The 27,086-nt window shown below is 50.2% G+C and overlaps 1 protein-coding gene across 2 annotated transcripts in view; it reads right to left on the bottom strand.

Moving 5' to 3' along the window:
• Nucleotides 1-2,520: 2,520 nt before the first annotated feature.
• The window catches only part of CFAP57 (cilia and flagella associated protein 57), a 29,890-nt gene continuing 5,324 nt past the window's right edge, over nt 2,521-27,086 (bottom strand). For both annotated transcript variants that reach the window (XM_066597893.1, XM_066597892.1), the window contains exons 5-23: nt 26,279-26,438; nt 26,043-26,195; nt 25,262-25,401; nt 24,995-25,160; nt 22,678-22,791; nt 21,791-22,003; nt 21,405-21,578; nt 19,519-19,680; nt 18,188-18,343; nt 18,014-18,107; nt 16,195-16,385; nt 14,146-14,319; nt 12,914-13,072; nt 10,742-10,885; nt 7,464-7,580; nt 6,090-6,224; nt 4,624-4,767; nt 4,267-4,402; nt 2,521-3,485 (exon numbers count right to left, since the gene is read on the bottom strand). In XM_066597893.1, the coding sequence (XP_066453990.1) occupies nt 3,301-3,485; nt 4,267-4,402; nt 4,624-4,767; nt 6,090-6,224; nt 7,464-7,580; nt 10,742-10,885; nt 12,914-13,072; nt 14,146-14,319; nt 16,195-16,385; nt 18,014-18,107; nt 18,188-18,343; nt 19,519-19,680; nt 21,405-21,578; nt 21,791-22,003; nt 22,678-22,791; nt 24,995-25,160; nt 25,262-25,401; nt 26,043-26,195; nt 26,279-26,438 (2,917 nt within the window). In that variant the 3' untranslated portion in view covers nt 2,521-3,300. The remainder of the gene's footprint in view (nt 3,486-4,266; nt 4,403-4,623; nt 4,768-6,089; nt 6,225-7,463; nt 7,581-10,741; nt 10,886-12,913; nt 13,073-14,145; nt 14,320-16,194; nt 16,386-18,013; nt 18,108-18,187; nt 18,344-19,518; nt 19,681-21,404; nt 21,579-21,790; nt 22,004-22,677; nt 22,792-24,994; nt 25,161-25,261; nt 25,402-26,042; nt 26,196-26,278; nt 26,439-27,086) is intronic.

The raw sequence follows: 27,086 nt of genomic DNA, 5'->3' as shown, positions 1-27,086 counted from the left end.
TGGCAGCCTGCCGCAGCACCAAAGACCAGCGAGAGGCAACGGGACGTCGTCGGCCAGGTAAGTATAAGACACCCTCGAAAATAAGACACTGTGCCTCTTTTGGGGCAAAAAATATTATGACAATGTCTTATTTTCAGGGAAACATGGTAGTAGTGGCTGTATATATATGTATACAGGAAGCTCCCCCTAGTGGCGGCTGTATATATCTGTATACAGTGAGATCCTACTAGTGGTGGCTGTATATATCTGTATACAGGGAGCTCCCCCTAGTTGTGGCTGTAGATATCTGTATACAGGGAGCTCCCCTAGTGGTGGCTGTATATATCTGTATACAGTGAGCTCCCCCTAGTTGTGGCTGTAGATATCTGTATACAGGGAGCTCCTCCTAGTGGTGGCTGTATATATCTGTATACAGTGAGCTCCCCCTAGTTGTGGCTGTAGATATCGGTATGCAGTGAGATCCTACTAGTGGTGGCTGTATATATCTGTATACAGGGAGCTCCCCCTAGTGGTGGCTGTATATATCTGTATACAGGAAGCTCCCCCTAGTGGCGGCTGTATATATCTGTATACAGTGAGATCCTACTAGTGGTGGCTGTATATATCTGTATACAGGGAGCTTCCCTAGTGGTGGCTGTATATATCTGTATACAGTGAGCTCCCCCTAGTTGTGGCTGTAGATATCTGTATACAGGGAGCTCCTCCTAGTGGTGGCTGTATATATCTGTATACAGTGAGCTCCCCCTAGTTGTGGCTGTAGATATCTGTATACAGGGAGCTCCTCCTAGTGGTGGCTGTATATATCTGTATACAGTGAGCTCCCCCTAGTTGTGGCTGTAGATATCTGTATACAGGGAGCTCCTCCTAGTGGTGGCTGTATATATCTGTATACAGGGAGCTCCCCCTAGTTGTGGCTGTAGATATCTGTATACAGGGAGCTCCTCCTAGTTGTGGCTGTAGATATCTGTATGCAGTGAGATCCTACTAGTGGTGGCTGTATATATCTGTATACAGGGAGCTCCCCCTAGTGGTGGCTGTATATATCTGTATACAGGGAGCTCCTCCTAGTGGTGGCTGTATATATCTGTATACAGTGAGCTCCCCCTAGTTGTGGCTGTAGATATCTGTATACAGGGAGCTCCTCCTAGTGGTGGCTGTAGATATCTGTATACAGGGAGCTCCTCCTAGTGGTGGCTGTATATATCTGTATACAGTGAGCTCCCCCTAGTTGTGGCTGTAGATATCTGTATACAGGGAGCTCCTCCTAGTGGTGGCTGTATATATCTGTATACAGTGAGCTCCCCCTAGTTGTGGCTGTAGATATCTGTATACAGGGAGCTCCTCCTAGTGGTGGCTGTAGATATCTGTATACAGGGAGCTCCTCCTAGTGGTGGCTGTATATATCTGTATACAGTGAGCTCCCCCTAGTTGTGGCTGTAGATATCTGTATGCAGTGAGATCCTACTAGTGGTGGCTGTATATATCTGTATACAGTGAGCTCCCCCTAGTTGTGGCTGTAGATATCTGTATACAGTGAGATCCTACTAGTGGTGGCTGTATATATCTGTATACAGGGAGCTCCCCCTAGTGGTGGCTGTATATATCTGTATAAAGTGAACTCCCCCTAGTTGTGGCTGTATATAACTGTATACAGTGAGCTCCCCCTAGTTGTGGCTGTAGATATCCGTATACAGTGAGATCCTACTAGTGGTGGCTGTATATATCTGTATACAGGGAGCTCCCCCTAGTGGTGGCTTTTTTATATCTTTATACAAGGAGGTTCCCTAGTGGGGGCTGCAGACAGACCATTATCGGCTTTATGGCTTCTCACTCATGTAAAGTTATGTTCCTTGTATCCAGCATCCCTGCGGCCCGACGGGCTGAATAGTACAGATTACCATGGAAACCGCTCATTTATAATGAGAACAATTCCCGCTCTGCTCAGACGTTTCTGTTCCTGTAAAATCTCACATTTATATTACATCTCTGCACTAGAAGCGACAATCAAAAATGGCCCTCAATACCTTTAGGGCAACTTAATACTGTTACCCCATGAGTTCTTCTCATACCAAAACCCCTGAGGCCGATCATCGCTGGTTTAAATCAGTCTCCTTCCCCCTCTGGCAGTGCGTGCAAAATCAGAAATCAGAAATGAGAACTAAGGCTGCCTGCCCACGGGCGGGTTTTCATGCATTCCCTGCGGCGATAATCCGTCCGCGGGGAGCGCAGTGAATGCTCTCCATAGCGTTGCTATGGAGAGCGCTTCCCCCTGTCCATGAGCGGAGAATTATTGCGATTCTCCATTCGCGGGTGGCAATTCGCAGCATGCTGCGAATTTACAGTGATTCTGCACGGTCAGCCTATCTGTCAGATAGGCTGACGGCGGAGATCCGCCTGCTGGCTCCTGCTCCCTGGCGATACCGCAACGCCCGTGGACAGGCAGCCTAACCCATTTAATCAGTGTGTCCTGCTCTGCATATAGCGCACGCAGATATGACGTAGAATAAAGGTAACATGATGTTCGGGCCACATGGTGTTTATTTCCATCGCCCCCAGCAAAAAATATATATTATATGTATAAAAGTTGTTCAATTCCTTATTTGGACCCAAAATTGGTTCCTATGAAAACTATAAGTCGTCCCGCAAACTACAAGCTGTCAGACGGCTAGACTGGAGGAGAAGGTTATGGCCGCTGGAACGCAGAAGGGAGGGCTCTTCCAATTTTACTGTAACTGTTGGGGGGGATGTAGCGGTAAAAGATGGGAGGCACAGCTGAGGGGCCTGCGGATGGCGCCATCTCACACCAATCCTTATATTGTACCTTGTATGCGGCTTCTGGGTAACACGTTGTTGCTGCAGACAGTGGGGTGTGGGGCGTCCGAGCGTCCCCTCCACCAGCGCAATGATTGATGGCTGATGAGACATCTGAGGGGCAGCGGGGATTGTTGTGCTGGAGCGTTCGCAGGTTTTACGCTTCGCTGTGGGATTCTGTCTGGGGGTTCCATTCCAGCTGCTGAAAGCAACATGGCCAGGGACCCCCGAACGTAACGGAAAGGGACCCTTCACTTAGTGAGACGGACGGCACTGTGGCGTCTGACAAGGGTTCTGTTTGCTCCGTTGTGTCTGAAGTGTAAAATAACGACTGCGCAATTCTCATCTCCAAATATAATGGAGACGAACAGAATCCGTGTAAAGCAGACAGAAGCGCGGCACCGCCTCCCTAATATCAGCGAATGGGTGGAATCCCGCAGCTTAGTGACCCGAACTGTGCGAACGCTCCCCGCGGTTCTACGAGTGCGATCAGGTGGTTAGTGACGGCAACCTCCCCACAGGGGGCGCTCTGATCCCCACCATCTCATCCGGTGACTGAAGCGCATCACGAAGCCGCTTGATCTCCAGTTTCTGCATTTCTACGATCCGCGTTGTTTCTTCCTGGATGTTTAGCCGCAGCACCCCAGAGGGCAGCGGGTCGCTGGCGGGGGACCCTGTGGCAGAGAAGACAGCGGGTCAGAGGGCTGCAGATTATGCAACAAGATAGATACTTTGCTTTAGTTTATCATGCCATACTCCAGTCACAACCAGAGCTGCGCTCACAGTTCGGCTGTTCAAACATATATACCACAGCCACATCTTGAGCAGCAATTACATCATGTGGTGTGCTCTAGTCACATCCAGAGCTGCATTCACAGTTCTGCTCCTACATCATCCCCATACTCTACTCACATCCGGAGCAGCATTCATAGTTCTGTTCTCACACCATGTCTTATACTCTATTCATATCACAGGTAGTATTCACAGTTCTACTTTCACATCATGCCCTAAACTCTACTCACATCCAGAGCTGCAGTCACAGTTCTGATGTTCCATTATGTCTTACACTCCAGTCACCCCCAGAGCTGCAGTTATAGATTTTCTGTCAATACATGACATGTACAGCAATCACACCAAGAGCTGCATTCACAATTCTGCTGACAGCTCTGTACTAGCACAGGTTTGGCGCTCTTAAGCACCACATAAGGTGTCATTTTCCTTTCCGCACCTGCTATCCTACATCTCCCACAATGCACCACAGCGGCGCCGCTATGCCGTGCATCACGGAATTAACAGCAGGATGTGCAAATAGGGGAACCTTTTTTATGCCTTGAGCAGCATCCGCCTATTGCGCCAAAATCCAAGCACCCCCCCCCATGTATTATAACCGGCGGCTGCTGCTGCGGTGCGCTGTGTGTGATGATGGGGGTAGTAGTAGAGGGTGACAGTACTTACTTTTGGAGTCTGCCAGGCTACTTCTCCGATTCTTCCTCTCTACCCCGAGCGCCACCTCCAGGTCGTGGACCTTTGTACGACTGACCTTCAGCTCCCGCCGTAACTCATTAATCTCCTTAATCAGTGTTACATTTTCCTGCAAGCGATGGAGGTGACACATCAGATCGGCGCGGACGTGACGCCCCTCCCCGCCGCGGTCACACGTACGGACCCCACATGTCACCTCCACCCCCAGATGCTTCGTTGGACTGAAGAAGAAGCAACCAGAAATGCGGTAGAAATCGAGCGGCTCCGGAGCTGCGATCACATGGGGCGGCGGAACTGCGAGGAACGCCAGCAGTAAGTACCGGCACCTACCTGCATCACCCGCACGTTGTCAGCGCGGTGGATCTCGCTGTCCTTCAGCAGCTTCTTCTGTAAGGTGCTCAGGCTGCGCTCCATGTGCTCCCGCTGACGGGCGGACTCCTGCTGGATGTCCGCGTCGATGCCCACGATCTCCGCCTGCAGGGACACAGAAGTGATACTGATGGCGGCACACGAGCCGATGCCAAGCGCCAGGGGGACCAAATAAAGATTGTCAACAAGACCCAAGAATCTCCCCATCCGCTGCCGAGACCCTCCGGAGTCCTCACTCCACCATTAATTCATTTACTTTCTATAGGTGTAAATGTATACGTCTCCGTACAACAGATGTCAATACCTGAACGCTATGCAGGAGATTATATACCAACCCCTATAGAACTCTATACAGGAGGATTATATACAGGAGATCATATACCGACCTCTATACAGGAGATTATATACCAACCCCTATAGAGCTCTATACAGGAGATTATATACAGGAGATCATATACCGACCTCTATACAGGAGATTATATACCAACCCCTATAGAGCTCTATACAGGAGATTATATACAGACCCCCTATAGAACTCTATACAGGAAAAATGTATACATGAGATTGTATACTGACCCCTGTAGAACTCTATACAGGAGATACAGTAAGATTATATACAAACCTCTATATAGGAGACACTATACAGGAAATTATATACAGATTGATATATAAGAGATTATGTATAGACGTCTATATGGAGCAGATTGTATACAGACAGAGAAGAGAAGGGAATCAGCTGGTCATCGGGCTACTTTCAACCTGGTGCAAGGACCGCACTCAACCTACAGACATCTATACAGGCCATTATATACAGCACCCTGCGGAGCAGATTATATACCGTACCCTGCGGAGCAGATTATATACCGTACCCTGCGGAGCAGATTATATACCGTACCCTGCGGAGCAGATTATATACCGTACCCTGTGGAGATTATATACCGTACCCTGTGGAGATTATATACAGCACCCCGCGGAGCAGATTATATACAGCACCCCGCGGAGCAGATTATATACAGCACCCCGCGGAGCAGATTATATACAGCACCCTGCGGAGCAGATTATATACAGCACCCTGCGGAGCAGATTATATACAGCACCCTGCGGAGCAGATTATATACAGCACCCCGCGGAGCAGATTATATACAGCACCCCACGGAGCAGATTATATACAGCACCCCGCGGAGCAGATTATATACAGCACCCTGCGGAGCAGATTATATACAGCACCCTGCGGAGCAGATTATATACAGCACCCTGTGGAGATTATATACAGCACCCTGTGGAGCAGATTATATACACACTGCCCTGCATAAACGATATACAGATATCTATCCATGACATATATACAGTCCCTGCCCACAGTTCTATACATGCAGTACAAGGTATACCCAGCCCTGTATAGGGGATATATATACGTCAGGGCTTACCGCGTCGCTCTCCTGCACGTATTTTGCGAACAGCTCCCGGATGTTGTCCTTCAGCTTCTTAGGCTCCTGGATGAAGCCAACACAATTGTGCAGATCCGTCTTAAAGCGTTTCACCAGCGCCTCAACGTCACGAACCTGCGGATCCATATGACATGATGATCGTATATAGCGTACGGCAGAGGGTTATATATCACTGGTCACAGCTCTGCTATTGGCTGCAGCCCCTGGGACGTCCCGTAAACCGGGGGACAGAGAACAGAGCTGCCAATGCCGTCGCGGGGCACAGCGGGGGTGAGCACATCGCCATTTGTTGCTTTAATGCATGGGGGGGTCCAGAGTTCTCACATCCCGACGGCCCCTTAAAGGGAACCTCTAACATCTCACAATGTAAATCTACAAGAGGAATGGCATCATTTTGCAAATATTTTACAGTTTATCATTTTCTCCATTCACAACCAAAGCTGCTTTTAAAATTCTACTGGTTGTCCTTGAAAACAATTAGCTCCACCCGGCTCTCGTGGTCCCCGCGGCCTCACCCGGCCCTCGTTGTCCCCGCGGCTTCACCCGGCCTCGTATTCTCCATGGCTTCACCCGGCCCTCGTATTCCCCGCGGCCTCAGCTGGCCCTCGTATTCCCCGCGGCCTCACCCGGCCCTCGTGGTCCCCGCGGCCTCACCCGGCCCTCGTGGTCCCCGCGGCCTCACCCGGCCCTCGTGGTCCCCGCGGCCTCACCCGGCCCTCGTGGTCCCCGCGGCCTCACCCGGCCCTCGTGGTCCCCGCGGCCTCACCCGGCCCTCGTGGTCCCCGCGGCCTCACCCGGCCCTCGTGGTCCCCGCGGCCTCACCCGGCCCTCGAGGTCCCCGCGGCCTCACCCGGCCCTCGTGGTCCCCGCGGCCTCACCCGGCCCTCGTGGTCCCCGCGGCCTCACCCGGCCCTCGTGGTCCCCGCGGCCTCACCCGGCCCTCGTGGTCCCCGCGGCCTCACCCGGCCCTCGTGGTCCCCGCGGCCTCACCCGGCCCTCGTGGTCCCCGCGGCCTCACCCGGCCCTCGTGGTCCCCGCGGCCTCACCCGGCCCTCGTGGTCCCCGCGGCCTCACCCGGCCCTCGTGGTCCCCGCGGCCTCACCCGGCCCTCGTGGTCCCCGCGGCCTCACCCGGCCCTCGAGGTCCACGCGGCCTCACCCGGCCCTCGTGGTCCCGCGGCCTCACCCGGCCCTCGTGGTCCCCGCGGCCTCACCCGGCCCTCGTGGTCCCCGCGGCCTCACCCGGCCCTCGTGGTCCCCGCGGCCTCACCCGGCCCTCGTGGTCCCCGCGGCCTCACCCGGCCCTCGTGGTCCCCGCGGCCTCACCCGGCCCTCGTGGTCCCCGCGGCCTCACCTTCTGTCTCTCCTTCTGCATCTCCCGCTCGGTGGCTTTCAGCTTCTGCTTCAGTTCTGTGATGTTTAGGTCCAGCTGTGTATTCTGCTTATGGAAACGCTCCAGTTCATCCTCCATCTAAAACATAGATAGAAACAGAAATAACGCCACACTGCCTGCCATTTATAGATAAAACCGCCATATAGCGCCAATGCATCGTGCCATATACATCCCACATAATACCACCATGTAGTGCACAAATAACGTGTGGCATCCTAATCCCACCCCTTCAGAGCCCATTACTGCTGCTGTAGAGTTCCCACATTAAACTACAATGCACTTCCTACATAACGCCGCCATCTACTGCTAAATAACACGGAGTGGTTTTACTTTGCCCTCATTGGAGACCCACTGTTAAACATGGACCCAGTTGGGCACCAGTACAGGATAATCCTTGGCCCAGTTTGCTCCTAACAACCCAGTCCTGGCGCAGGAGCTGGGGCACCATGCCTACATGTGTGGAACCAACAGGAGCTGGGGCCATAGCAGACATGGGGCCACCTCCATCATCTGGACAGGTTTGGTTCAGCCACAAGTTACAGGAGACTGAGGACCTCTACAACGTTCACATGTGGATTGTCCAGGAGTGGCGAAATCTCCATTATATGGTGCAGAAATGCTGAGGATTCACCAATATACACCATCCCAACCTCAAGAGAAGATGTCATCTTGCTGCAAAACCGGGCATGCAGTTCCATCTCAGACAGATATGTTACTTATGCCCATCCTTATCACCTCTTATATCCAAGCTAGAGGCGGTACAACAGGGTACTAGAGCCTCCATGCCCGCCTGTATCACATCTTGTATCCAAGCTAGAGGCGGTACAACAGGGTACTAGAGCCTCCATGCCAGCCCGTATCACATCTTGTATCCAAGCTAGAGGCGGTACAACAGGGTACTAGAGCCTCCATGCCAGCCCGTATCACATCTTGTATCCAAGCTAGAGGCGGTACAACATGATACTAGAGCCTCCATGCCCGCCCGTATCACATCTTGTATCCAAGCTAGATGAGGTACAACAGGGTACTAGAGCATCCATGCCCCAGTATCACATCTTGTATCCAAGCCGGAGGTGGTACAACAGCGTACTAGAGCCCCGATGCCCGCCCGTATCATATCTTGTATCCAAGCTAGAGGTGATACAACAGGGTACTAGAGCCTCCATGCCGCAAATATCCCATCTTGTATCCAAGCTGGAAGCGGTACAACATTCACGCCCGTATCACATCTTGTATCCAAGCTAGAGCCGGTACAACAGGGTACTGGAGCTTCCATTCCTGCCTGTATCACATCTTGTATCTAAGCTAGATACGGTACAACAGGGTACCATAGCCTCCATGCCCACCCGTATTACATCTTGTATCCAAGCTAGAGGCGGTACAACAGGGTACTAGAGCCTCCATGCCTGCCTGCATCACATCTTGTATCCAAGCTACAGGCGGTACAACAGGGTACTAGAGCCTCCATGCCGCCAATACCACATCTTGTCTCAAAGCTAGAGGCAGTACAACAGGGTACTAGAGCCTCCATGCCCTCCCGTATCACATCTTGTATCCAAGCTAGAGGCGGTACAACATTCACGCCCGTATCACATCTTGTATCCAAGCTAGAGCCGGAACAACAGGGTACTAGAGCTTCCATTCCTGCCTGTATCACATCTTGTATCTAAGCTAGATACGGTACAACAGGGTACCATAGCCTCCATGCCCGCCTGTATCACATCTTGTATCCAAGCTAGAGGCGGTACAACAGGGTACTAGAGCCTCCATGCCGCCAATATCACATCTTGTATCCAAGCTAGAGGTGGTACAACAGGGTACTAGAGCCTCCATGCCCGTCCGTATCACATCTTGTATCCAAGCTAGAGGTGGTACAACAGGGTACTAGAGCCTCCATGCCCGCCCGTATCACATCTTGTATCCAAGCTAGAGGCGGTACAACATTCACGCCCGTATCACATCTTGTATCCAAGCTAGAGCCGGTACAACAGGGTACTAGAGCTTCCATTCCTGCCTGTATCACATCTTGTATCTAAGCTAGATACGGTACAACAGGGTACCATAGCCTCCATGCGCACCCGTATTACATCTTGTATCCAAGCTAGAGGCGGTACAACAGGGTACTAGAGCCTCCATGCCCGCCCGTATCATGTCTTGTATCTAAGCCAGAGGCAGTACAACAGGGTACTAGAGCCTCCATGCCCCCCGTATCACATCTTGTATCCAAGCTAGAGGCGGTACAACAGGGTACTAGAGCCTCCATGCCTGCCCGTATCATGTCTTGTATCTAAGCTAGAGGCAGTACAACAGGGTACTAGAGCCTCCATGCCACCGTATCACATCTTGTATCCAAGCTAGAGGCGGTACAACAGGGTACTAGAGCCTCCATGCCACCGTATCACATCTTGTATCCAAGCTAGAGGCGGTACAACAGGGTACTAGAGCCTCCATGCCACCGTATCACATCTTGTATCCAAGCTAGAGGCGGTACAACAGGGTACTAGAGCCTCCATGCCCTCCGTATCACATCTTGTATCCAAGCTAGAGGCGGTACAACAGGGTACTAGAGCCTCCATGCCCTCCGTATCACATCTTGTATCCAAGCTAGAGGCGGTACAACAGGGTACTAGAGCCTCCATGCCCTCCGTATCACATCTTGTATCCAAGCTAGAGGTGGTACAACAGGGTACTAGAGCCTCTCTTCAGTTCTCCACAATGAATGCTCCTCTTGCTCTGATATTGGTATCACTTACTGATATCAATGTTACAATCACACAGAAAGTTTCATTCCCTCCAACAACTTCTAGGGAAGGAAAAAGAGTTGCACAAGCAGCGCTCACTTATTACCAACAGGGCGAGTCCAGCAGTGCAAAGCCACAAAAAGGGAACCCGGACTATAGTTCCAAGATAACCCATAAGAGACACATAGTCTGCGTCAGCACAGCGATGCAGCAGCAAAGTAGAAAACTTTTATTCCTCCATTTCAAAGCATGGCTGCGACATTTCGGCCAGTATACAGTATACAGTATACAGTATATAGTATACGCCGCAGCCATGCTTGGAAATGGAGGAATAAACGTTTTTTTACTTTGCTGCTGCATCGCTGTGCTGCCGCAGACTATGTGTAACTCCTAGGGAAGGGATGTTACTGACAGTGAGTGGATATATATATACTCCTTCTGGGAGGGGGGGGGAGATGTTACTATCAATGAGTGTATTAACCCCCCCTTCCCCTCTACCTCCTGGATCTGCTCCTTCATCTCCTTGATCTTGTTCTCTCGGGGTTCGATCTGCTTCTTCAGCTCCTTGATTTTATAATCCAGAACAAATTTGAACTTCTCCAGCTCCTGGCTCTTCTTCTTCAGGTCGTAGATTCTCCTCTCCTGGACCAGAAAGAACAGAGGTCAGGATGTGAGAGCGAAGAAAGCTACGACTTCCATTGTGCTGTATGCGCTAAATCAGTAACTGTAGAAGCGGATAGCGCTGTGAACACTGCAGAGACCCGGTCTGGTGACGACACTGACATGATCCTACTGTCACAGTATCTACAACTGCTATGCAGACCTATGTGTCTCCATGGTAACAGACAACAAACACACCCGTTGTAGTCTGGTCCTGCAGCATATTCCCTTCCGTCTGTCCCCTACTTCTTCCTAACATACATGAGCAGGAAATGGGAGACCGATACATGGGTACAATGTCACCATCTGACTACACAGAGTGCGTTTGTTGTCTGCATAGAGACATATACACTAGAGGAATTCTCAGCTCCCCTGGCCTTGCATGTTCTCCACACCAAGTGCACAGCAGCAGAGAGTCACTATGAGTAAATATAGAAGAAAAGGAGTTGTCCAGCAGCTCGAATGGTATAAAAGGATGTATTTATTTCAACATTCAAATAAATACACGGTTACAACACCCCCCCTGAGTGCTTTAAATGCCTGCATGTTTCAAGCAGGAGCTCCAAGTAATGGCATACAACTAGCTGCTCCGGCTCGAAACATGTAGGCGTTTAGAATACTCAGACTGGGCTTTTTTATCCATGTTTTTTGCATATCTTTACTGGAATTCACAAATAAAGAAATCCTTTCCTAGCACCCGAGCTGCTGGCACACTTCCATGGAGACACATGTATAGTCTGTAGACCCAAAACAGCAGGAAACATTTAAAGGGGTTGTCCCGCGAAAGCAAGTGGGTCTATACACTTCTGTATGGCCATATGAATGCACTTTGTAATGTACATTGTGCATTAATTATGAGCCATACAGAAGTTATTCACTTACCTGCTCCGTTGCTGGCGTCCTCGTCTCCATGGTGCTGTCTAATTTCAGCGTCTAATCGCCCGATTAGACGCACTTGCGCAGTCCGGTCTTCTCCCTGGTGAATGGGGCTGCTCGTGCCGGAGAGCTGGTCCTCTTAGCTCTGCCCCGTCACGTGTGCCGATTCCAGCCAATTAGGAGGCTGGAATCAGCAATGGACCGCACAGAGCCCATGGTGCACCATGGTGGGTGGGTGAAGATCCCGGCGGCCATCTTGGTAAGGTAAGTAAGAAGTCGCCGCAGAGCGGGGATTCGGGTAAGTACTAAACGGTTTTTTTTTTAACCCATGCATTGGGTTTGTCGCGCGCCGAACGGGGGGCCTATTGAATAAAAAAAAAAAACTGTTTCGGCGCGGGACAACCCCTTTAATGAAGACTAATTGCAAAGTCGCTTTATATTTTAATGTAGATACAATGGAGCCACAAGTAAACGGGTTACAAAGCAGAACATAGGCTTTAATAACTGCATAAATGTAAAGCATTATACACAGATTTCAGGATCTCTACTTGCTGTCAGTGACGCCTCATTCAGACGAACATAATTTTCGTGCTGCTAGCAGCGCAAAAAGATCGCGGCTATAGGAGCTGTAAAGATCGCATGAACGGGCTGCTGCCAGCTACTTGAGGTAGCCCGTTCACACGATCGCAGGTGCGCTGCGCACTATGCAGCTCCCAATAGGAGTAAGTGGAAAATCCTGCGCAGCACGCCGCAAGAACAGGTCAGGTCCTATCTTGTGCGCACCACAGGGCTACATACAACCTGCACTCACATGTCTTATCTTTGTTAGGTGCGCGCCGTTTCCTAATATAAGTGCGTTCTATGTGCTGCTAGCAGCGCAAAACGATCGCGGCTATAGGGGCTGTAAAGATCGCATGAAGCAGCGCGAAAATTATGTTCCTCTGAATGAGCCCTGAATAGAAGTATTCCTATTTACCCCCAGAGGCTGAAAACCTCTGTAGCTCGTGTTCCACCGCCGCAGGTGCCCAGCGCATTACACCTGAGAGCGTACATACACGGTAATGACCCTGGCATCTATGTCAGCAGTTTCCATTCACTAACAGCATGCAGAGATCTTGTGCAGAGAGGACTCACCTTGTCCTGTATGGTCTCGTCCCTCTCTTGGATCTCTCTCTTCAGCCCCTGGATGTCCTTATCCAGAGACTTGATGACAGCCAGCAGCTTCTGCTCCTCCATCTTCATCCGCTCAATCTCGGCCGTCCGTTCTTCAATGTCTTTCTGCAGGCTGCTGAACTACAGGGGAGATGAGGGTCAGACATGTCAGGTTACGGCAGTCAGGAGAACATATCGGGTAAATGTGTAAAGGGAGAGTCCGAAATCCGGGAACGTACAAATAATGATATGTTGTGCTCAGCCGGTCTAATACATACAAGTAATGAGAGAAATCTATTAGTGGAGTCAGACTGCATCGACTCCATGGGGAACATGTGCATATAACCTGCCATACACGGGGGGCTTCCATCAGGGGTGCATGGCAGGAGTATTACCCCATTATATATATATATGTATGTGTGTGTGTGGGGGGGGGGGAATGCAGCCTAACTGTGCAGTAGTAGTACTATGTGGTGGTGTGGGCACAGCTTCTTTGCCCATGCCATCACCGCATCTTACTATTTTGTCACCATTACTTGCGGGTGCTGACTGTATTATATGACCAACATGTCACTCTAATGCCCAGGATTGGAGAGAACTCTGATCCCAGCCGTGTTAAGGCCCATTTAGATGGAACGATAATCCTTCAAACAGGAGAAAGTGAACGATAATCGCTCAGTCTAAACGCGAGCCAACGACCAAACAATGAATGATAATCGCTCACTTTTCGCTCATCATTCATTTTCTGCAGGCTCGTTCATTTATCTTTCAGTTTAAATACCGATCATTCAGTTGTTCTCATTCACTATTACAGTGAATGTGAATGACTGAACAATTTTTTGCTTGAATGAGCCAATGATGTTTTTATTTAAAAAAAAAAAAAAAAAAAAAAAGGTTGTTATAGTTCACCCCGGCGCCTGTCACTCCATCTTAGGAGCCGAACAACATCAAAAGCGGAAGTGCCGGATCTGACACATGCTGGACGGAACGCCTTGACTATAAGGGACCTTTCATACGGGACGCGGTGGGATTTGCTGCTGCAGAATTCATAGGGCTAACTGCAGATTTTGATGCTGATGTCGTCTAATCAGCCATTTTCTTTCCGCATTTGCTTTCTCTTTTTCTTTTTAGAATTGAACAACTGGGTTGCGCCTCCTGCTGGTGGTTGGGGGCTTCTGACTTTTGCCTGTATACGTAATCTACACACGTTTTACCTTTTTCCTCATAATTCCGCTCTCCCCCTTCAGTCGCAGGGAGTTCTCTCGCTCCTCCCGCAGGCGCCGCTCGTACTTTATCTTCATGTCTTGGATCTCTCGGTCTCCGTCCTCTTCTATCTGCTTCTTGGTTTCTTTGAATTCTCTCAGCTGCTGACGAGCTTCATCCTGAGTCTGAGAAAGATACCACACATTCAAATGCTTCCCGACCATCTGGCCTGGAGACCATCAGTAAGAAGGTCAATGTCTTCCTGTACACCGGGCACAGACAGAAGAGGCAACGGCACTCCACTCCTGGAGGACCCTGCTCAAGGCAATAACCACCTACCCACAAAGTTCAGCTGCAGCTGCACATTTCTCGGCATATTGGTTACCTGAGGGTTAGAATGTAGAATCATAGACTGGTAGAGTTGGAAGGGACCTCCAGGGTTAACAGGTCCTCCAGGGTCATGGGGTCTAACCCCCTGCTCAATGCAGGATCATTAAATCACCCCAGACAGATCTCTGTTCAGCCTCTGAAGACTTCCATTGAAGGAAAACTCCTCACCTCCCGTGGCAACCTGTTCCACTCATTGATCACCCTCACTGTCTAATATCTAATCTGTGTCTCCTCCCTTTCAGTTTTATCCCATTGCTTCTAGTCTTTTCTTGTACAGATGAGAATAGGGCTGATCCTTTTGCACTGTGACAGCCTCTCAAATATTTGTAGACAGCTACCCTGTTTTCTCCAAAATAAGACCTACCCCAAAAATAAGCCCTAGCCTAATTTTCGAGGAGGCTTGAAATATAAGACCTACCCCGAAAATAATCCCTAGTTACATTACATTAAAAAAGAATACATTACCTAGCAGGATCAGTCCAGGTCCCTCCCACTGCTCTCTAGGATTCAGCGTGATTCGGCGCGTTTCCCGCAGTCCTCAGCCGCTCGTACAACATCACTTCCTGGTTACGGGATTCATAAATACCACCTCCAGGAAGCGATGGCTGTGATTGGCTCTTCGACCGCTGCTTAGCCAATCAATGCAGAGCTGGATGAACCAATGCGATGACTGTGATTGGCCGCAACTCAGCTAATTCATAAATCCTGCCTCTACAACGCGATGCCTGTTGATTGGTTCTTCCACCACTGCTCAGCCAATCAATCACAGCCATCACATTGGTTCATCCAGCGCTGCATTGATTGGCTGAGCAGTAGTTGAAGAACCAATAACAGCCATCAATTCCTGGAGGCGGGATTAATGAATCCCGTAACTAGGAAGTGATGTTGTATGAGCGTTTGAGGACTGTGGGTAGTGCATCAGAGCTGTGGAGAGAAGTGAGAGGGACCTGAACCGAGCCTGCTAGGTGAGTATAATAAGACCCCCTATGCGGATGCGCTGGTTCCGTTACCTGAAATACTATGCAAATGCACACACGGAACACCAAAAGATAGTGAACTGCGAACTGGACTCACGGGCAGACATACACAATGACTGACAAACACCCAAAACACTCATCTAACATACCTACACGCATAAACAGATGAAATAGATACGGTATGAGGTACTAGTTTGTATTTTGGCCAAGACCCTTAAGCTCACGAGCCCCGCGACAAGGGTCCCCGTTGTCTCATGACTCCCTACTCTCACAAGACAACTTACCCCATGAGTCCTGCCTGCAAGCGGGGCGATTTTCCCAATAGGGATGGCCCCATGCTAGAACCTACGAACCTAACTGGCCCTAAATGTTCCATGCAGAGCAGGACATAGTTCACACCAACACACTAGAGAATGCGCACCACACAGAACAGGACTGTTCATATCACATGTCCGGCCACCTGCACAGATCCCCAGAACACACCACTGTTCACACCATACTGGTAAACATGCATGGATGCAAACAAAAGGGAAATGAGGAAAGCAGCATCCTCTAACCAGAGGGGCTGGTATTTATGTGCAACGGACCGGTGGTGATTTGTTGGCTGGAGAAATCCACACCCAGCCAGCTCAAACATCCCCCACCTGTAAAGGTGTGCTCTTGTGTAGAAGCGGCTACAGTAAGGACCCTCACCTGCTGGAGCTGAGCCGCTTTCTCATGTAGTTTGGTCTCGTAGTGCTCTGTCAGCTCCTCCAAGGCCTGGCTCTTGCTCTCCTCCAGCTCGTGCAGCTGCCGCTCGTCCTCCTCCTGCATGCGCTGGGACTTCATCTGCAGCTCCTGGTACTTCTCGTACTCCAGCAGCAGCTTGTGGTTATTTGCCGTCTCTGAAAAGTGAAATATTCCAGAATAAGGTGACAAACGAGCGATCGCTGCTGACCGGATGCTAACGAGGACCCGCCCCAACCTGCCATTAGTATCCCGGTTGATTAGTAGGATCTTTTCTACTCCTGTTAGTGAATGCTGGAATACACTCTGTGAGGTCTAATAGACTGTTAATAGGTCCTCTCAAAATTTGCTACCATATAAAGTGACCCTCAACCAAGATGGCTGCCCCGCTTCTCTGACTACCTGATGCATACTGTACGTTGGTAGTCTAAGACACTACATGCCATTCTGATTGGCCAGCACTACTTAAGACACTGCACACTGCTGTGATTGGCTAGTTCTGTTCACGCGCACAACGCTAGCCAATCAGAGCAGGGTGTAGTGTTTTAGACTACTGATGCACAGTGTATATCAGGTAGTCAGGGAAGCGGTGCGGCCATCTTGGTTTATCCAAAACCAGATGATGACTTTAATGTCTGGCCAGCTTTACAATAGTTAATCCACGAAAACTATTTATCCCTTACGCACAGACTGACGGCTAAGTATCTGAATGGAGGGCGTCTGACTGCTGGGACCCCCACCGATCACAAGAATGGCCCTGAATGGAGTGGTGGTCACATGCTCGCGTTGCTGCTCCATTCATTTCTATGGAACTGCTGGAGATTGCTGAGTATAAGCGCTAAATATAAGTAGAAGCGCTCGGCTATCTCCGGCAGTCCCAATGATATGAATGGAGCTGTAATACAAACACGTGATCACTACTCCATTCCTTCATGGGCACTCAGGACCCCCATTCTTGTCATCAGTGGGGGTCCCAGAGTCTGGCCCCCACTGATCAGGTACTTTTCCCTTATGCTGTGGATAAAGGATAAGTAGATTTTGTGGACCGCCCCTTTAAAGAGGTTTCCAAGAGGTTAAAAAATAAACTGATAAGCTGGCTGTAGCAAGTGTTATAAATCAAACATTACTCTCCCGCAGCCCCAGTGGTCCCTGGTGGTCTTTGTTTATTTTCGTGGAGTGATGACGCACTGTGCAACCATGTGACTGCAGCAGCCAATCACTGGCCCCAGCAGTCCTTCAAGCACAGCCCCTGAGGCCAGTGATTGGCTGCGGTGATCACATGAATGTACGCCGCCTCAACGCTCCATACTGGCTGTCGCCTCGCATTCCCAGTACGAGATATAAGTATGAATTGTAAACCCCCAAGACAGGACAGGAAAGTCCTGGGGATGGGGATGTGTTCACATGTCATGGATTTGATGAGGACTTGGGAACAGATTCCACACCTAAATCATCATTGAATCCACTAACATTCCCCATCCAGTGTATGCGAATAGGACTTTTGTAACCCCATTTACATGCCCCAGGATAACACCAATCACGTGTTCTATGTGGATCCGCGGCTTCACTGAGCATTAGCCCTACTGACTGCCAATGGGGCTAATCCTCGTGTGGATCTGCGGTACATCAATGGCACAGAGTGGCAGAAATCCGACTGTCAGCCTTGGGCTTCTGCTTTGGATCCTTTTGCAAAATAAACATTGGATTTGTGTTAAGCAGAGAAAATCTGAAAAATTCCAAAAATATCTGAAGGCAAATAAAGCATAAAGTATCCGGAGTCCCGTACCCAGATCCTGCAGCTCCCGGGAATGGATCTCCATCACTTCAGCTAATTCGTCCTGGTGTTTCAGTCCTTGCCTCTCGGCGTCAGCTTTTAGTACCTGAATGATGGGGGTGATGGTGATACTTGAGTGCTCCGTGGGATGATGAGGGTTGTGGGTTTGGGCCGTGCATCTCTTACCTGGTTTGTCGTTTTCAGAACCTCCATTTCCTGGATGAATTTCTCGGTCAGCTCCTTTAGCTTCTCGTTGTAGTTCATGTCTTTCAGTCGCAGCTGATACTCGCTCTCCATCTTCAGTTCCTCCACGCGAGTCTTCAGTTCCAGCATTACCTGGTTCTATTGTCAGTGATACAAAAGGCACATTTTACTCGCTCCTTTGTGCTACTACCATGGGAACTGTGCACGATGATCATGAACGGAGTGCTGAACCACTTGCCGTGCTGTTCTATAAATGTCTATTTGGCAAGTTGAATACTGTCAGTTGAATACAATGTAATCAGCTGCTCCCGTGGGGGAACACAGCGTGCGGTCCCTGCTATGTTTCTCCGGCTGAACGATGGATTTTATGCTCACCTAAAAATCATTGTTCAGCCGAAGAGTGAAAGATGGAAGCGTTTACACGCAGCGATTATCACATTATCGCTCAAAAGCCAATGTTTGAATGAATTTTGAGCAATAATCGTTGCGTGTAAATGGGGTTTGAGTCTACCAATGCACTATACATGCTCTCTGATTGGCCAGTGCTGCTCAGGTGATTAGCACGGGCCAATGAGAGAGCAGTGCATAATGTGTAATTAGCTAGATAGAAAATTGCTATGGCCATCTTGGATGAAGCGGGACCAGAAAAGGCAAATCAGCCGGATGACAGAGAAGAACATTTGCAGGTCCAAGGACAGAATTTTGTCCTGAAACCAGAGGGTCACTTTAACTCAGAATTATCTGCTAGGGTGTATATAAATGGCTTTTCTATACTAGACAACCCCTTTAAGGGTGAACTCCATCAAGAGCAGGAAGCCCACCAGTGGGTGGAGACCCTAAGTACTGCGACTTGTCAGCCCTGACTTCATAGGCTGCTCTGGACTCAAGGAAAAAGCCCCCCAGTAGTGAGCGCTCAGCTATTGGTTGGCATCTGCCTGTAAGTCACCATTAAAGGGTTTATAGGAATAATAAAATATAATGGACAGGGAAGGTTAAACAATATAATCCCCCCTCCTTACAGAGCCCCCCGGTGGTCCAGCACAAGAGCCTCTTCCCTGCCATAAGGTGCATGTAACTGCTCAGCCAATCACAGGCTTCAGTGGCGATAATATCATGACCGCTGCAGCTTCTTCCGGCATTGGAGCGGCTGGGACACGGGCTCCTGCAATGGACCGGGGAATTTAAGGAGGAAGTATGACTGGTTTCTCACATTTCTGGCCCATTATGTGTTTTTAGTCCTGGAAAACTCTCATGATTCATGTAGACCCATATACAGATACATAGTGTAGATTGGTACTGCAGGTAACCCCCACCTTCTCCTCCAGGTCGGACTTGGTGACCAGCACCTCCTCGGCGTAGGTCAGCTCTTTATCCCTCTTCAGGCCTCGGCTCTCTTTGTCGGAGATTTTCCACACCATAAGGCAGCCGTCTTCAGAGATGGAGAGGAGATTCTGGTCGTCGTAGGTCACAGCCAGCTGAAAGGAAGACACAAGAGGGGCGACACATGAAGGTGAGGAACGAATGGGGACAATGATGAGATGCAGATTATAGACCGAGCGCAAAAACTATAACAACATGTTAAGGGGAACGCAAACTGATCTGCAGATCCGAGGACTGAAAGCTGCAAACTAATACGGGAATCTGAAAGGGGTCCCTGGGACTTTTACTATTGATGACCTTCCTTAAGATAGAGCATCAATAGCTGATCAGCGAGGGTCTGCTGCTTGGGATCGCTGCTGGTCAGCTGATCCCTAGGTCTGCTGTCAGTATGGCAGCGCTGGAAGCAGATAGCATTGATAGCACTGCAGCAGCCCAGTTTACTACTGCAAGCAAAGATGCCATTGTTTCCAGTGCCGTCCATACTGACAGCGGGTATCGTCTATACTGACAGCGGGTACCATCCATACTGACAGCGGGTACCGTCCATACTGACAGCGGGTACCGTCCATACTGACAGCGGATACAGTCCATACTGACAGCGGATACAGTCCATACTGACAGCGGATACAGTCCATACTGACAGCGGGTACCGTCCATACTGACAGTGGGTACCGTCCATACTGACAGCGGATACCGTCCATACTGACAGCGGGTACCGTCCATACTGACAGCGGGTACCGTCCATACTGACAGCGGGTACCGTCCATACTGACAGCGGATACAGTCCATACTGACAGCGGGTACCGTCCATACTGACAGCGGATACCGTCCATACTGACAGCGGATACCGTCCATACTGACAGCGGATACCGTCCATACTGACAGCGGATACAGTCCATACTGACAGCGGATACAGTCCATACTGACAGCGGGTACCGTCCATACTGACAGCGGGTACCGTCCATACTGACAGCGGATACCGTCCATACTGACAGCGGGTACCGTCCATACTGACAGCGGATACCGTCCATACTGACAGCGGGTACCGTCCATACTGACGGCGGGTACCGTCCATACTGACAGTAGATACCGTCCATACTGACAGCGGGTCCGGGCATCCGCTAACTGGTGAGGATCCCAAGCTGCGGACCCAGCTGATCAACTATTGGTGACCATCAACAGTAAGGGTGGGTCCACACGGGCTGACATCCAGCAGAATGTCTGCAGCGGGCACTCCACTGCAGTTCAGCCGAGGAAAGCCTGTCTCCAAACTTATACCATTTGGTGGGCGTTTTATTGCAAACTGAGAGGAGGTGAATTCTGCAGTGGAGATGGCGATAAAATTAATATGCTGCGGAATTGAATTCTGCGCCGCAAGTCACTTTCTGCAAGGGGTTTTGTGCGGGTCATTACCGCAGCTTGTGGAAGAGATTTGCTAAATCCTGTCCAATGTGCCGCTACTGTAAATGTCGCTGAATTTCCGTGTGGAGGGTCCATACAGAAATCCACAGCAACTCCGCCCAGTGTGGACCTCACCTAAAAGTCCTGGGAATCCTTTTAACAGTGAGTTCAAAATTTGCAGATTTGCAAAACAGCTTTCACAACACAGAATTGCAGCAAACTGCAGTCCGGAACAACTTGGATGGAGCATTGAAAAGCGATGATGCTGCAGAATTCAGAATGTGGAAATGTCGCAGATTTCACCGCTTCGATAAACGGAGATGAATCTGCAGCACAGCCTGCATGTAACACAGATTTTGCGGTGGAATCCGCGGACCTGACCTTGTAGGTTTGGACTCTCCATTATCTCCGCTCTTACCCTGGTGACTGGTCCGGCGTGTGCCTGGTACTCGTTGTATTCCCTATGAAGAGGTAGCGGGTATTTCATGGAGCGCACGGTGCCAGTGGATGTGCCGGTGAACACCATGCGTCCGGAATGAGAGATGGCGACCGCCGTATACGTCACATCGAAGGAGAGCACTTCCTGTGAGATCTAATATGGATACAAAGGTATAGAATAGCCCAAATCACTGGTCCGCTAACTGTGGCTCTACAATTGCTGCAAAGCTACAACTTCCATCATGCTTTGCTAGCTGCAGGCTGCCAGGGCATGCTGGGGGTTATAGTCCTGCATCATCTGTAGAGTGCCAGGTTGGGGATAACTGGCTTAGATACACAAGGGATATACAATACGCAGATCTTCACCTGTGAATCGCTGATCTCCTTCAGCGTCTGATCAGATCCAACAGCAAAGATGGTCTTGGAGTCGGGGGACAGGGCCACGCAGCTGTAGTTGCAGGACTTCAGGACGCACTCCGACTCCCTCTTCCCGGTCAGTGAGTTCCATTCGTAGACCGCTCCGTCGAGGCCGCAGGACACCAGCTTGCTGTCATCCACGCTCCAGGCCACGGAGCGCACCTGACCCCCAAGACACACAATAACACATGACCAAAGTGTTACGAGGTCGCTGGTCCAACAGACATGGCCGCTGCCTCCATTCACATCACTGAGCACCCCATAGACTTCAAGAGAGGTGGTCAGAAAGTGCTTCTGCCTTCACCTCAGCTGCCCTGTAAAGGGGTCGTCTGGTTACTGTGAAACACCACAACTATAGCAGTAACTGTCCTAAAATAAGAGCAGTACTTACCTGTCCTCAGGTGATGGTATCCAGCACCGTTGCCCCGCCATCCTCCCGCTGCTGTAGAAGATGACATCACAGGAAGTCACCTGACTGCGGCAGCGCTGATGCCAGGAGAACAGGCATTGATGCTGCAGCCTCTGATTAGCTGCAGCAGCCCACTGACTTCCTGTGATGTCATCTTCTACAGCAGCGGGAGGACGGCAGGGCAATGGTGCTGGATCCCTGTGGCTGAGGATGGGTAAGTACTGCTCTCTTTCTCTTTGTATGACTGTTACTGCTACGGTTGCCATGTTGTTCAGTCCCCAGACATTTACAATGGCGCAGGTCCAGAGCTCGGAGCCTGTGCCGACATCCTAAACAAGTTCCTGGCACTTTTCTCCTTACATGATAATTGCTAATGGCTGCAGCGACTCCTTCTGACAGTAACGACGGCGGACAGAATCCAACCTACCTTTCCATTGTGGCCCTTCAGGTTGATTACATTCTCGAAGGTTGCTGTAGAGTAAATATGGATGACATTACCGTTCACGGCGGCGAAGAGATGTCCTCCGTGACTGAAGACGCACTGTGAAGAGAGAGGTGGCAGATGTCGGTGCGGATAACGAGTCGTGTAACGTAACGAGTGACGGGATGTTTAATGACTGTTTGAACACATGGATGGCATTCACAAGACGCCGCCCGCAGAGATTGGACTGTGCATTGCTGCGGGTGTGTGGGGCAGAATCCACGCCGCAACTCAGCGCCTGAATGCGCTCCTATGGCTGCGCTCACAAGCTTCAGCTCTCCATCTGACATTTAGGTGACTGTCTGATACACGGGGGCCAGAGAGATGCTCATGGTGCAGAGAAGACCCCATTCCAAAGACCCCACTCCACTGCATAGCGAGGACTGAAAGGACTAGTAATGGGACACCGAGGCCGTATTTACATGGATGATTTCCTCGCGCACGTTCCATCTGATTGCGATATGGATGGAACTCGCATGTGAAAACAACCTGTTCTAGAGTCTCGGTTAGAAATATCACATCATGTCCTATTTTTTGGGTGATATCGCACATTCATTTCTATGGTTACTAAAACAAAATAAAAATGGCCCTCGTATGTAAATGCCTTTCTTGATTTTTACCCGAAGGCTAGACTGCGCTCTGGGCCCCAGATTTTTGGTCTGATGTCGCTCTCATCCGTGTAAACACCGCTTAGGGCCCCTCTCAGACGATTGTATTTCACCTCCGTATTTGGTCCTTATTTCGCGGGCTGATACGGGGCTAATCTAAATTAATGGGACTCTTCACAAGGTCGTATTTTTCACATCAATTTTTGGAACGCGTCGCATGAGAGATTTTTTTGCACATTTGCTTCCATATTTTTATTATTTTCTATTGGGCAAACACTGTGCAAATAGAGGTGAAATACTGAGGACATGTTGTAGTAATGTCATCATCTGCGCTCATGAGGGCCATAACGGGACCCTAGGGGACTGGCAGCATGCAGTGCGGTCCGATGGGTCACGGAACCAAATGCTTCGGGCTGATGGTAGGTTCTTGTGTGACGTAGACCCCATGAAGCCCCGGACCCCAGTTGTCAACCAGGCACTGCGCAGGCTGGTGGGGGCTTCATACTGGTGTGGGGTGTTCTAATGGCATGGGTCGAGTCTACTGGTCCATCTAAACACATCATTGACTGATTCCCACTACGTTTCACTGCTCGGTGACCCCCATAATGATGGGATATTCCAGCAGGATAATGCACCGTGCCATCAGACCCAAGTTGTCCAGAATGTGTTGCAGAAGTGTTCTGGAGATGAATGGAGCGGCCGCACGTTCACCTGACATGAGCCCAAGTGAGCATTTATGGGATGTGGTGGAGACATCCATTAACCCCTGAGATCCTGCACCTACAAATACCCAGGAGCTGTGGGGGCATCCAGATGGCTCAGCATCCCTCTTATGGAATCAATGCCGCGATGAGCTGCTGCACTTGGCTGGGATAGAGGGGTCCTAGATGATATTAGTTCCTGTCCCATGACTTTTGACATGTCAGTGTAAATTACAGATAATGGAAGATGTTCCCTTGGGATATGACTCTCTTCCCATTTTATTGTCATTTTCGCAGTTGTCTCTTGTCGCCACAAAGTATTACAATTTCGTCAATCCCTCTTTAAGTGATGAGACATAATTCCCGATTCGGCAGCAGCTCTGACATCTAAGGGCTCGTTCACATCAGCATTGGAGGTTCCCTCCGTCGCTGATTTCAGCTAGAAAACAGGACGAAAGAGCGTTTTTTTCTTCCCCGAAAGGAGCAGAAAAAGGAAATCCACTATTGCTGCTGTGAACTTACCTCTGTACAGACAGAAATCGCATCTCATCACTTAAAGGGGTTGTCCAGTTGTAAATTATTGGAGGTCTATCCTCATTATAGGTCATCAATAGCAGATCGGCAGAGGTTCATCTCTCGGGATCCCCACCAATTACTGGACTAATGTGCTGGTACACTTTGGTGATTTCTGCAGGAAGCAGACAGCTCCATTCTTACAGCAGTGGCCAGGCTTGGTATTGCAAACCATGTTTCCATTGAAATGAATGTAATGCCTGCAATACCAAGTCTAGCCACTGCTGTAGGAACAGAGCTGTGGCAGCTTAGAAAGCAGCTGATTGGCAGGGGACCCTGGTGGCCGACCCCTGCCAATCTGCTATTGATGACCTACCCTGAGGATAGGCCACCAAAAGTTTACAACTGGACAAGAACCACTATATACAAAATATTCATCACCTCTCTACATCCACGGACTGCGAATTCTTTGAATGAGCGAATATCATCAATCAGGAGGTTCATTAGCCGTAACTTGTCAGAAAATCCCACCAGCACATATAATCCAGACGGGTGCAGCGAGATGCTATACGCTTCCTCCTGGAACTCCTTGTACAGATCCAGAGAGCTGACAATCAACAGGACAGAATCATTGCAGGATAGAAGTCCCCCAGCACCTTCTACATGACTCTACAGAGGCCTATGAGGGTAGATATACAGAGTCCGTACTTGTTCTCATAGTTCCAGATGCGAACAGAGTGGTCCAGCGAGCAGGTGGCGATCAGAGATTTACGGATGCAGACGCTCAATCCAGTGATGGCGGAGGAATGCCAAGGCTCAGTCAGGAACTCGAAGTGAGCGTCATCACCCTGCAAGACGAACGAGCAGTAAGGAGGTGAATCATGAGACGGGGGAGGAAACGGAGAAGGGGGACGGCTTAGTTATTCAAATATGCCAAGCAGCCGACCCCTGCTGTGATGTCATAGGCAGGGGAGGGGCCATACCACCGGAGCCGGTGTAGGACTGGGCTAGAAGAGGAGGCTCCAACACCACTGGCCCAGGGAAGTATTTCCCCAACCTGGCCAACCCCCATTAACCCCTTCAAGCCTCAGGGCGTACATTTACATATTGGGCAAGCAGGATTTGTATGTGGGATCGGGAGCGGATCCCTTTCCATACACGGCGGGTGCTGGCTGTCTTTGACATCTGATACCCAGCTGGAACAGTCGGGGATATTCCGGGGTCCCAAATAGCCCTCGCAATGAGATCGCGAGGTGTCGTTTGGCTGCAATGGCAGCCCGGGGTCTTATAAAAGGTCCCCAGGGCTAATATCTGTGAGACCACAGAGTAATGCGATACTGTGGTACTGCATTATAATCTATGAGCAACCAAATGATCGCAAGTTCAAGTCCCCTATGGGGAGTAAAAAGGAGATAAAAAATGAGTTTAAACATTGTCACCCAGGACTTGATGAAGAGGAGGACTGCGGTGCAATAAGGCATCACCTCACCTTGGTGACGTCCGTGGAGGACAGGGCGATGCTGTAGAGCTGGCTGCGGTCCGTACTGACAACCACTGTCTCCTCGGAGGGGCTCAGGCAGATGCACAGGACCTCCTGCTGCTCCGACAGACCCGAGTCATTGTGGTTCTTATCCTGCGGGATCTGTCAGACATGGAAGTAATATGTGATGCGTACGATGTGGCGCACCGGCAGCCATATTAGTCACATGACGCAATCTTCCATACCTTAATGTTGCGCCCCCTCCTGTAAAGCTCTCGATCTTCCACCTTCTCAAACATGCAGACGGCGCCGGGCCCGCCGGAACACAGGAAGCCTTTGGAGTAAGCCAGAATGGAATTGATGCGCAAGGGGGGTGACGAAGAGCTGCCCGACGCCGAGGGGGCGCTGCAGAACAACGGAAACCATTAAAGGTCATTTCATAAAGGTCATGAGGTTCTCTCTATCCAACTGCTGCGCTATCTCTGTATCCCATCACTCATCAGCATTTTCTGGCTTGGCCTACAGTCTTTGGCCAGTATACCCCTTTAAGCATCCCTTGCCCTTGGCTACTATGTAATGCATGATCACGTGGAGTTCTCCGGAGTCGGACACATTCTTTGCCGCAGGTCTCCCCTCCGGCTAATAGAGGAGGGTCCTGACCCCTACACCTACAATCCCTTAAAGGGAACCTATCTCCAGACGTTCCTCCATAGCGCTCCCCAGCATGTTCAGTGCGTTACACACAGAATAAGAGTCACCCCCAAATTCATACTTTTACTCTCTGGCGCCTTGTATGTAAATGCCCGGTCTGGAGTCATCTGGGCGGAGCCTGCAGCTCTCTGAATAATCACACCCCTTCCTCTCGACCGCCGTCTCCCTTGGCTCCTGACATCAGCGCTCGTCACGCTGAAATTGTTTGCACGTGTTGTGCGGCCCTCTGCGCACGTCATTTCAGCAGGACAAGAGTAACATCAGGAGGCGGGCGAGGCGGCAGGCAAGAGGAGGGGTACGAGTCTGCTGATGTAGGGAGTCCGGGAGCTGCAAGCACCGCCC

The sequence above is a fragment of the Eleutherodactylus coqui genome, chromosome 3, assembly GCF_035609145.1.
Source record: "Eleutherodactylus coqui strain aEleCoq1 chromosome 3, aEleCoq1.hap1, whole genome shotgun sequence".
Taxonomy (NCBI): Eukaryota; Metazoa; Chordata; class Amphibia; order Anura; family Eleutherodactylidae; genus Eleutherodactylus; species Eleutherodactylus coqui.
Note: the sequence above shows the minus strand (reverse complement) of the source record. Positions and strands in the feature narration are given on the sequence as shown.